Source organism: Toxoplasma gondii, chromosome XI, assembly GCF_000006565.2.
Source record: "Toxoplasma gondii ME49 chromosome XI, whole genome shotgun sequence".
Taxonomy (NCBI): domain Eukaryota; phylum Apicomplexa; class Conoidasida; order Eucoccidiorida; family Sarcocystidae; genus Toxoplasma; species Toxoplasma gondii.
The window spans coordinates 6,361,691-6,373,614 of record NC_031479.1 but is presented as its reverse complement, the minus strand read 5'-3'; the positions used below and the strand labels follow the sequence as shown (position 1 = coordinate 6,373,614).

General features: G+C 50.5%; 2 protein-coding genes across 2 annotated transcripts; one reads left to right on the top strand and one right to left on the bottom strand.

Annotated features, from left to right (window-relative positions):
* The first annotated feature begins 101 nt into the window (after positions 1 to 101).
* TGME49_216160 (hypothetical protein) lies at positions 102 to 1,869 on the top strand. Its single transcript, XM_002370885.1, has one exon. It carries the CDS (start codon positions 303 to 305, stop codon positions 1,575 to 1,577), a length of 1,275 nt encoding a protein of 424 aa, XP_002370926.1. The 5' UTR covers positions 102 to 302; the 3' UTR covers positions 1,578 to 1,869.
* Positions 1,870 to 2,855: 986 nt separating this feature from the next.
* TGME49_216170 (SufS subfamily cysteine desulfurase) lies at positions 2,856 to 9,504 on the bottom strand. Its single transcript, XM_018779717.1, has 8 exons — positions 8,134 to 9,504; positions 7,446 to 7,532; positions 6,857 to 6,963; positions 6,380 to 6,497; positions 5,879 to 6,079; positions 5,474 to 5,617; positions 4,524 to 5,134; positions 2,856 to 4,145 (listed from the first exon to the last, which is right to left on the bottom strand). Exons 1-8 carry the CDS (start codon positions 9,010 to 9,012, stop codon positions 4,049 to 4,051), a joined length of 2,244 nt encoding a protein of 747 aa, XP_018635231.1. The 5' UTR covers positions 9,013 to 9,504; the 3' UTR covers positions 2,856 to 4,048.
* Between the last annotated feature and the right edge of the window lie 2,420 nt (positions 9,505 to 11,924).

Genomic DNA, 11,924 nt, shown 5'->3' with positions numbered 1-11,924 from the left:
AACAAAGGCTGGCGCCATTTCACGGCCAACGCGACGCCGATGCTCGCAGGCGCTGCCCCGGCGGTGCTACCGAGAGGGTGGATCTGTCCATGGTTCTTTCATTTCTGTTTCAATCGTTTATATCGCTCCTCGTATGTATTGATCTTCTTGTAGATATCCTCTCATCGCGACTTCTGCTAGTGTCACGAGCCGCTCGCACAGCTGTGTTACCCGATCAGAGCTTCGAGTCCCATGCCAGTGTATTTACCGTTGCGATTTGCTTATTCGTAAGTGTGTTCGTCCGTTGAGTTGAGAATTTCGCGATGTTTCCGGAAACCAGAAGGGGTCGCAAAGCACACAGGGATCCACTTGAACGTGGGACTAGGCGAACGCTCACTGATGTTTCTTTCGTGCGTCGCATCGAGGTAGAGGATGAGGGCAGCGAGATTCACTCTGTGTGCCCGGAATGCTCTCCAGGACTTCGGGTTGACTATTCTTTACCGAGGAACCTGCCATACGGATGTGACGTGTTCATTCCCACCTCTGCCGCAAACGTCCGGGTGAGGGCCGTTGCCCTTGGCCGCTCACACCACCGCTTTCGACGCAGCAGATCAGCAGAAAGTACCCCGGCATGTAACAAGGAATCTTCATGTAGTCACAGTATTTTGTGTCAGGCTTCGGATTTGCCTTTCGTTTGCTCCCGCTCAAGTCTCTTCATGAACTACATCTGGAATTTTTCTGCTTTGCCATCGCCAGCGACAAGGTCACAACGCAGCGCTTTGGGATGCTTTGAGGCTTTCGGCACTCCTTCCTCGTCACAACGGAATGTCGATACTCCTCTCTGCCTCCTCGATACAATCCATGATGCCATTGTTGCTGGTGTGGAGTTAATGCATGAGGGTCCGACAGCAAAAATGGAACGAAAGCTCTTCGGTGCCTCAGGTTTTGAGAGCGGTTGTAAAACATCACAGGCTTGTGTTCAAATCGCCCTAGGGCCGTGTCAAGAAGCATTTGCGGGTGCTGTGGACTGCGAAGACCTGGTCACAATCAAGAATATACAGCCGGAGACAAACACAAAGCTCGACTCGGCTCCCTCTGGCATAGAGGTTTCAGACGAAGAAAGCTGCTTGCTGGACGACAGTTTTTCCTTGGCAACATTTGGCTGGGACACCGACCACTTCGCGAGCGAGGACTCCCACACGTTCACAGAAGACGTGTCAGCTGATAATCTACTTTTCTGTGGGGAAAGCCATGCTTTTAGGGTTGTGCCAAGGGAGGCTCAAGCCGCAATTAACTTGCAATCAGCGACGGTATGCGCAGAGCAAAGGCGTTCCCCGAAGACAAGCAGAAGCTTGCTACAGGCATGTCCGCTCCTCACATTCTCATCACTCGATTTGTCACCGTCACCGACGGTAGGCCCAGCCGCAAGAAAGTGCTTCTGTCGAGCTTTCAATATAGCCCAGGGGCTCCATGGGCTTTGCCATGAAGAAGTTTCACCACAAGGGAAATGCAGTGGCACACATTGCGGTGCCTTGCTTTGTGACAGAGCTAGTGTCGTGGAGGGAGCGATGGGGATTTCTGGAGCCTTCTCGCACTAATCTGCTGTTGTTCTTCTGCAACGAAAAAGCCAGAGAGACAGGAAGAGGAATTCCCTGCTACAAGGTCTCCACACGGATTGAGGAGTCACTGCAACTTGTCACAAATCACTTGCGCGAAGATTTTTGTCAAGGCATAACGCAAGCCTCGCGAAGTGTATGTAGGCGATTTCGGCAACCAGGGAACGGCTTTCAGTAAAACCTTGAACAGGGACGTTATCGCTTAACCGTGCCTACCTCAGTTATTCGAACACCACGTTTCAACTGACAATGATGACTTGAGGTTTTTCGCTCCTGTTTGTTCGAGTATTTCAACGAGGCAAGATCCTATTTGTCCTCTTAAATTATCCAGTTTCTGTACATGCATTCGCGGTGATGTTCTGCCATTTCGCAGTTCTCCCCCATCCAGGTAACAATGCACCGTGTGCTGCAGGTTCCGTGTCCGTCAGCACTCATAACCAAATACAGCTCCCTACTTCGGCTCTTCCGTTGCCAGCGTGCCTTTGAAGGCGCACGCTGGAGAGTTCTGCCAGGAAACTGCTTGATCAAATTCATTTCGTACAGCCGATCACTGTTATACGTGGGACAGCAATTCGTGCGTTGGCCGGACTCAGCGACACATCAAAGAAGGGTTTATTTACGTCTATGCGTGGAGAAGCAGGTAGTATGAGTCATTTTCACGGTATTGGAAGTGCATACGTTATTGTACTATTCACAGCAAAACTGGTTAAACCGTGTTTGTTCAGTTCCCCCACACTGTCCTTTTCCATAGGTAAGGGCCGTGTGGGTCCGCAGGTCAGACTCATTTCCCGTCCGTGTGCCGCAGTCACCGGACGTGTGCTTGGTCAGCTTGTACATTCGGTGGTTTCACTAGTGCATGCTACGAGAGCGCGATACTGCTTGTGTATCTCCAGAAGCGCGTGTGTTAGTCTGCGCAGCCTACTGAACCCTTTGAATAGTTCAGAAGAGCTCGAGAAAACCTCCGGAAATCCTTGCCACGGGTTGACCAGCCTTGCACGCGCCTGCAGTAATGAGTAGCTCACCTATATTCTCTTATCAAAGAGATGCTTCGAAGAGCCAACACCCCCGCTCACCCAACCTTGGGGCCCGCAGTACTAGAGCCAAAGATTCGTATTGCTACTGTGGATAGAACGGTGTTTGACTTTGTGCACAACTCCACAGGAGTGCAGTGCAGAAGGGCCCGTTCCAGAAGCCCAGAAGCGCTGAACGCAGCACTGCTGCGAGCGCCTCCTTCATGTGAGAAAATTAGATCCTTACAGTGTCGGCGGAAAACATTCGAAAAACACAGGTGACATTGTCTTGCAAGCAAGTACCTAGACAATGACTCAACAGTCAAATGATACCAGAACCCGGCTAACGTTCAGGATATGTCACCTTCATACAGATCATATTCAGAAGACGGAAATGGTAGATTGGCACAAACAACACATCATATTTCGTCTTTTACCTTGAAGAACGGTTCTGGAGAAAGCGATCGTCTACAAAAGTATAAATCCTCTGAAGTGTTCGTCGTTCGAATCTTCGGTGGCCTTGAAAAAAGTCGCGTGCCTGGAGAATACGACTCGCCTGAGTCGTTATTAGAGCATGTTTTTAGCATACTCAGTAATCTGGTGCACTGGAAGCGGAAATTCGCAATCACCCCGGTGCACACCAGCCGCCAATCGCCCCCAGAAATGCCAACGTTGCCGAGCTCCCTTGTTCACCGTTCACACCATTGGACGGGCTACATCATTTTCGATGAATTAGCAAAACGTCACGTGTCTCTCAAAAACCCTGTGGTGTTGGCCGCCAACCCTCTTCTTTCTTTGCGTAGCTTGTTAAAACACCGGCTTACTTTACAATAAATTCATATGCAAGTCTGTACATGTCAGTCCGCCAGCATCTCGCCTCGTAACACGCGCGTTCAGGCAGCTGCGCTTTACGAATCTTGAGGTCCACCACCACCGTAATGCGGCGGATTCTTCCTGGTTCCTCAAACAAAATCGAACCTGTACACTGCAAACTGTTTGCCTGCCACAGCAGATCTTCCTTCACTTGCCTTTTCTCGGGTTTCCGTCGTACCTCTGTTCAGCGCTCTTCCTTCCCTCTCCCTTTCGTCGTTCTCTTTCCTTCCCGTTCCGTCTCTGGCTTCGGACGCCGATTCTTCACCAGGTAGAGCAGTTTGTTCCAATTATTGCTGATCTTTCGCCATTGTCTGTCGCTTTTTGTACAGTCTCCGAACCTCGGGGTTGATTATGCGCGAATCACGTATCGTATATGACCCCGCATAGCGACGACGGGCCTGTTTGCCTTCCACAGCATAGCGGAGGATTGACAACAACGAGTTCCTGCTCATGTCGTCGCAGGGTCGACAACACATGCTCCGAATATGCCGCCGATAAACGCTGCTTGTCGGTGAAAACAGTACCACATTCCACGCCAGCACGATGTTTGAGCCAATTCCAAATGAGAAACTAGCTGCTTTGTAAATTTTCAGCGCGCCTACTCGAGAGGGGCTGGTTGACTTGCCGTCCAAGCGTCTTGAGCACCGTCTGTAGCACTTCTCCGAATCTACAAGTCAACGGATGACACATGGTAACTGCAGAATGTCTGTTCTCCCAGACGATGGTACGACTGATCTAGGCGCACTCTCGTTCTTGATATTGGACACACTGCTGGCCTTCACCCTTATTTGTTGTCTGACACGCTAATAATCCGAGGGCATGTCTTCGTTTGCTCTGTGTACAGTGCACCGCCACGGAACTCAGCATGCAAACACGAATTCACCACAGCTGAACTACTGCTTTGGAAATATCACGAACGAATCTGAAGCATTGCCGTCGCAGAAAGGATAACCTAACTGCAGTGTTCCAAGGCGTTCAACTTGACAGAGCGTCAGTAGCCTTCTTAGCGACGCGCTACGTTCAACGAGGTTCTCCTGTGACCTACCTGTCAATCTCCTGCACTGTGTTATACAGTGCAAGACTGGCTCGACATGTCGAGGGCACAGACAGCACGTGGCGATGAAGTGGCTGACAGCAGTGGTGTCCGGAGCGCACGCAGACTCCTCCGCACACGTCTAAAAACACGGCTATATCGTGTGCGTGGATCTCAGGGTGCGCGAACGAGATCAGAGGAATACTTGGAATCCGTTCAATGCCAGAAGCGAAGGCCCCATTCCTTGCTTCGTCAGTGGCCCCAGCAACCGCTGAACGATGAACAGCATTTGCTGTAACTGCGGATCGACCGTCCGATTGGTCCGACTGTACCCAACGGTGCTGCTTAACCTTGGAAAAGTCAAACGCGTCCGACAGCAACTCTGGCGCGTACGCGGTGCCCGCGGACGGAGGACAAAAGAGGCGGAGTTCGGGGAATCTAGAGGCCAAAACTTCGTGCAAGGCACGCTGTAGACGAGCGTCATGCGAATAAATTGCTGGCCAACCGACTTCCTCGATGAAATCTACAGCTGCGCCTAGGCCAATCACCTGCAAGAAGGGGGGTGTTCCTGCCTCAAACCTGGCTGGAGGATTCGCGTACGTCGACTCACACAAGTCCACGAACTGCACACATGTTCGAGACATCAGAAAAGTTCCGCTTTATTGGTTCCGGCTAGTATAACGAGCGTTTTGAGGTGACAGCATGAGGCAATGTTTGTGTTCAGTTCACCACAAGAGCGTTTGGATTTGTCTGATAATCGTGCGTATCACCACGCGCCCACTAGAAGAGTTGGCTTGCTGCTCCTGTTTGTTCCAAAAAGCGCCAGGAATCGGGTAAGACGACAGCACTCTTTCAGCGAGGCAGAGCCAACCGAAGCGCTGAAACGGTGAGTTCACCATGCCCTACATTTGTTGAATGACCTCCCCTGACACTAAGTTGACAGTCACTGGCGCCACACTCACCTCAATCATTTCGCCACCTCCCTTCCAAGGGGGCATATTCCGGAGCAATTCATACTTGCCATACAAAAAGCCGACACCCGTCGGCCCGTACATTTTGTGGCCGCTGCCAACAAGGAAATCACATTTTAGTTTACGGACGTCCGTCTGCAAAATCACACAGAGTAACTAGACAAGCTGGTGCACAACGGTTCTGTGGGCACCAAGACTTCCAGTTCTCTGTATGGCAGGTACGTCATCACGTGATTATGTTACCGCGACACTGAGATGTTTTCGGGTGCGTTATCCCTCTCGTCACAAAAGTCCCCAGCCAGAACATGTGATGTAGTCATTACAGCCGTCTCAGCAGGCGTGACATGGAGACGCCGATGCTCTGAATCGGTTGGTAACTCGAGAAGTGCAGCGTACTTGATGGTGAGATAGGCTCTGCGTAGCGTCGAGAAGGACAACAATGTTAGAGTTGATCTGCTTGATCAGCTTGGTCACATGGTGAACGTACGGATTGAAGGACCCCAGAACGTTGGACGTATGCGAAAGTGCGACGAGCTTCGTGCGTGGAGAGAGATTTGATACAAGCGAAGACACGGAAAGCGTGTAGTCTCGATTGAGCTGAACGCAACAGACATGTCTATTTGGAGGAGCGTGGCCATGTCTCACATTCCGGTACACGCAAACAGAACCGCCAATTTATGTGAACAAAGAAAACCAGCCACCGATCGCCCCCCCCCCCACTGGATGAATTTGGAAGCTGCTACTGTCGCGGAGACAGTTGCCAGCCGCTACTGCGTCACCCACTGCGATTCGCAGGAGGCAAAGGCAGCGAATGTCGGGTCTGAACAGACTTCGCCAGGAATTATGCATTTTTGCTACCCATAGGCGTGGATAGGTGCCCCTGTGGAGTGTGCTGACCTCGACAAACTTCAGTTGAGCTTTCTTTCTCCTCGCCAGAAGCTGCCAAGGAACAAGGTTGCTATGGTGCTCCGCAATAGTGAGGACAATCTCGTCGCCTTCGCCAATGTTCGCTTCACTATAAATACACACGAATAGCAGACTATAACACTGATGAGTCGTGCGTGCTGCAGTCTCGAGAGCATAGAAAATGCAGGAACAGTGAAACGTCTTACCTAGTGCAACCAGTGATCCTCCACCGCCGAAGCGTCCCGCCCACCCAAGCCAGCTACGGGAAAAATCTCCTTCTGAAGCTGCCTACCGCTAAAAGCAGGGAACCGTTCAAACTCGAAAGAACAGCGAAGCAACCCTAAAAGAGATGCTCCTTGTCCTCAGGAAGGCTTGCAGTTAAACCTTGTCCCTGGTTTGTAGTATGCGGACTATGGTGCCGTCAGTTTGCTTTTCTTCCAACTGGTATATTCTTTTTTGTGAACTTACCCCCACGTGTTTGCGACAAGATTGATACCGTCTGTAGCTCCAGATGTAAAAACGATCTCCTCTGGTCTGTCTGCGTTAAGAAATTTTGCCAGTTGAGACCGAACACCCTGCAAACCGGATATTTCCGGGAGGCCGCAGACACACTTCCCCAGTCAATTTTCACTTCTAATACTTCCTTGCAAATCACATTCACGTCGATAGGCTTTTCAGGACCACTCGTAGGCACGGATTTTCATGATTTGGGATACGAACGAAACAGGACACTGCTTGATGAACGCGCTACCCGAGGGTTTCCATGTGGGAAAGGCTTGATCACCGCTGAACTCACCCCAAAAAAGAAAACGCTTCATCAATAACTGGAAATAAAAAGACCAAGGTATGCGCGAGCTACCATAATTAGCCTCGTCTACTGAAACAGGAAGACTACACGCGACGTTATGTGATGCTTGTGCGTGATATATCGTTGCCTGACCATGTTTCCCTACGATGGCGGAGAACGGTCTATCATTTCTCAACCAGAGATTTGCCAAGGACACGCATACAGGCGCGGGAAAAGCAGCCCTTCAAATAGCTGTTTCATACAGCTTACCTCCATTCGCTCAGTGGATGCTGCGCTTCTTGCATACGCTGCTCGATGGACATTGGCATTGAGGTGTACGTACGCTTCTTCAATGGCCTGATTGAGAAGGGTTTCAGAAACAGGAGCGCAACACACGGCACGCATCAAAGTCGAAAATAGATAGCATTTGCACTTACTCTTAGCAGCAGAGTGGCTCCTGCAAGCGCCTTTGAGGAGCACGCATAATCGAACGGAAAATGACATCCCGTGTAAAAAACGCTTCATTCTATCCTCGTTTGAAAATCCAGAGTACTAACATTCCTGAAGGGTCGATGAACAGGGGATAAGCTCTTGCCAGCAGTCTTCACAAGAATGGCATCTGCCAGCCTTCCGATATCTGCTGGAATGGACGAGCTGTCTGCCGGAGCTCCAGTGGAAAAGGCTACAGTCTCTGAAGACAAGAAACGATAACAGAAGAGGTTGCCGGACTCCGCAGGCGGAGTAAATCTCACAAAGTCACTAAGAGAGACCACGAAGTCTCCGGTCCTGAAACCGAGGATGTTTCCAAACACAAAACGTTGCCATACTGATCCGATGTTGTAATTATGCCAGCTAGTCTGCCAAAGGTGAATGTGGCTGCAACTGGTGTCTCAACTACCTCGTGTATGCGAATGTTCCGAATCGGACCTCTCCTGCAAACACTTCTGTGTGGTCTTACGTCGAGCACGCGTCGTGGCTTCTGCGAAGTTGCCGCACTGTCGAAATAAATCATTTCGTCCTGTTCTTTTCCTCCACCACACGACCCTTCCTTATTCGCGCTTCCTCTCTGATATGGAAACTCATCCTTCAAATCAAGCGTGGAAGCACAGTTCACAGAGTGGGACCGGGTAGGTGGCCTCAATGTACAGCACCGGCGCCGTTTCTGCACAGAAGCGGGCGTGAAGGTCGAACCGAACAGAGTCTTCCCTAAGGCACCGAGCCCAGCGTATCGATGAGAGGAAAACGGCTGAGAACTACACCGTACGAACGCCTGTAAATACATCCCAAACCCTCGGTGATTCGTACCCTTCTCTCCCCTGCTCTCTTGAACTGTAAAAAATTGCGGATGGAAGAGGTGATGTTCTGGTCGCTCCTGCCGTGACAGTGTAAAGCCTCGGCTCCTCGAATTTAAAGAAAATATGGACCTAGGGAAAACGGAAGATGATGGGGTAGTGCAGTTGCGTCTGGTGACTGACGAAACACCACTGGAGCAGGCGTATACTGGTGACGTAGCACAGGCACCGGAAGAAGCCACAACTTTTGCAACAAGATCTGCAACTAAAAGAAGGACAGTGAAGCCGAACAACGAAACGCAGCGTGCACGGACACTGCGGTGGCAGAGGGGTTTGAACGTGCCGGTGTTCAAACATTGAAACCGTCTCGCACGAGTAGCAGCGTGTGGAGCAGGAAGGGTGATACGCGTCGACGGTGAAGGGAAGCTAAACAAACTGAGAGGAGTCCACGAATAGCACTTCAAGGAGGCTGTGCAAGAGGAATATCTACGCCGCATCTGTCCCAGAAAAAAACTGAGAAGGAAGGCAACGGCGCCAGAAGCCATGGTGGACAAGATGCCCTGGAAGAACCGGGGAAGCACGCAAAGCCACCGCTGACACAAAAAAAAATCGAAATAATCTTTCGCTCAGTTGATCCTGTGCGGTGAATTAGGAACTCCGGTCGTCCGTTTTCTTTGTGTCAGAATACTCGCGCCTCACAGTCGTGATGAGCGCCTCCGGAATTGCTTTGACGGAAGAAATCACCATTGTGGACCACGCGGAAACATCTCGTCAACTTCCAACTGGTTGCGCTGCGGCATGAAGACTTCCTTTCTCGAATTAGCGGAGAGTGGGCTTGAGTCGAGCCACTTTATTTGGAGTGATTCGAGAATACGGGTTTTTTGGCAGGTCCACTCATGCTCGGCCCTTCACCGCTGTAAAAAACGAGTGCACATGCAAATCAAGCGCCAGAACTGCAGGGGTGACGCTGATGCAACGCCAATCTGACGGATATATCATCTGATATCGGGTCGACGCGGTTGCCACCAGAAAACGCCAACAGATGCTGCGGCAAGGTTACGCCTTCCAGCACCGCCTCCTGACCATTGGAATACGTTTTCCGAAGAGAAACATGCCACAGAGCATCTTCTGTTTTATGCATGCTTCGTGGGTGAGACAGCAGTATGTAGAACAACAGTCTCCTGTGGTTGTCTTGTGCATGCGCCAGCGTGTCTCCATAAGCCAGCGTCAATCAATTGGGCCCGACATCGACGAAAACTCACAACACTTTTAGCTGTCTTAAGCAGTCCAGTGGGGTGGTGGTGTACAGCAATCATAAAGAAGATATGTAAAACTATTATAATACAACCAATAAAAGGCAAGATAAAAAAGTGATGCATGAAGTTGTCAACAGTTCCAGTGTGAAAACGTACTTAAACGGATACGAGTGACTCAGCAAAGAGGTACAACTAAACGGGGAGCAATTGGAACACACAAAAGTCTCGACGATGCCCTTTCTTACAACTTTCGGACCGCTGGGGGCGGCTGCTTTTGCACTGGAACGGCTTGGGGTACTTCGTACCACGTTAGTTCCCCGGAAATGTTCCCAGAAAACACAGGAGTGGTAACCTTGAGCACTTTATTGGCTCGAGGCATCCACCTTGACTCGCTCCCAAGTGCTTGGGCACCTCATTTGGCAGTAGCGCTTGTTTGTTGGAAGGTGAGTGTCGGTCTGCCAAGCGTTCTTCCGCAGAACTTCCAGAACTGCCCGATCATCCTGAATCATTGTTTCTTGAGATCTTTCACAGTGGAGCGGGTGCCCTTCCAAGATGCCTTGCAAAACGAACGCAGGCCTTTCGGCAAGCGTGTTTGCGGCAGCATCATCGGTTGGACCTCCTGTAGCTGATTGACTGCGACACCTCGAGCATACACGTAAGCAAACAACTCACCAAACGGGAAGGATAGATATCGTCACTAGGCTATGAACAGCGCCTTACAACCGCAGAGGCGATCCAACGGCATCCCTCCGGACGAGACCTGCATTTCTGTGAATACGGCCGTTGAGTGTGAGATTCAGACCAACGGGAACGTTCTGCTGCGCCAGCGTAGTAATTCGGGCGCGAATCGTTATGGAGGAATTCCATAAGCTCACTGGAATTCATAAAAGGAAACAGGTGGTTTTATGGCTTGTCAAAGAGTCACGATGAAAATGGACTCCTGCAAAAAAGGTGAACTGTCTCTTTTGGTGCGAACGGCGCCCATCTGAATGAGAAGAGTTACTTATCACAGTCTGCGGCGTAAACGGGAGGAAGCGTCACACTGTGGATAGTGGCGGAACCTCTGACAGTGTCGCCTCAAAAGCCATTCCTTAGCAGCGTCGTATTCCTCTGCGGCAGTGCGATCATTTGCACAAGACGGCCCCGCGGGTCTCCAATCCTGAAGAACAGAAAATCGCTCTCATCCCCAAGATAACTGCGGTCAGGGTACAGAACACCTTCTGTCAATCAGGTGCAAAGGCGGTTCCGGATAACGAGGGGTCATGAGCAGCACCTACACTGATGATTTTTCTTTTCGGATTGACGAACACTTGAGTTACTGATACCACGTAGCACACAGGGGGACGCTGCTCTCCCTCCCGAGGAGAAACTTGTCAACCATCTGCCGGAACCATTCTCGAAAAAGGCAGATCCTTCCTCGGAGTAGTAAACCCTAAACACGTTTTGCTCAGGCCTCAATCCTAACGGGGACTCAGATACGGTCCAGTAGTCCCATGGCTCCCCAGATGCCCCTGCAACTGGGCCGGTTTATTTGATTCCGCACTTGCTACTACACGCGGGACCACCTTTACAGACTATTTCCACGGTGTATGTTGGGGAAAAAGATAGAGTTCACTGACTGAGAGACGTACTTCTGTAGGAACAACAGCATGTAGCTGCTTGCTGTGACACCAAAAGAGCGTGTTTTCTTGACAGACAGACAACATCGTTCCTGAGTGAGAACCACCTTCTCCGTGACACCACCGTAACTTACAAGCGTCGTTATTTGGTCCGCAAGTCTCCTCATATCTCGTGTTTGGGCTTCAAGCAGAACTTCAGCCGAAAGGAATCCAGGAGCCAGAAAAAGAAAAATCAGATGGATATGGATAAATGTCGTCGTTCTAGACAAAACGTGTCCAATGGGCGCTGCTCACCTAACGCGCCTCGTGCGAATGTGTATGCCAGAGTTTTAATATCCCATGCCTGGCCTCAACGTATACACAACACAGGCAGATTCTTCTCTTCTCTCGATGACACGATCACCGCACAATTTGTAGTACTCTCAACTACCATAAAACACCAGCTCGTTATTTCACTTAATCTCCGAAACACTCTGGGCATCTCTCCTACAGGCCTTCACTAGAAAACATGGAGACACTCAGAACGCTAGACCCAATCATCGGTCAGTAAGTACGTAATGATATCCTGTGAACGTCTCCAAA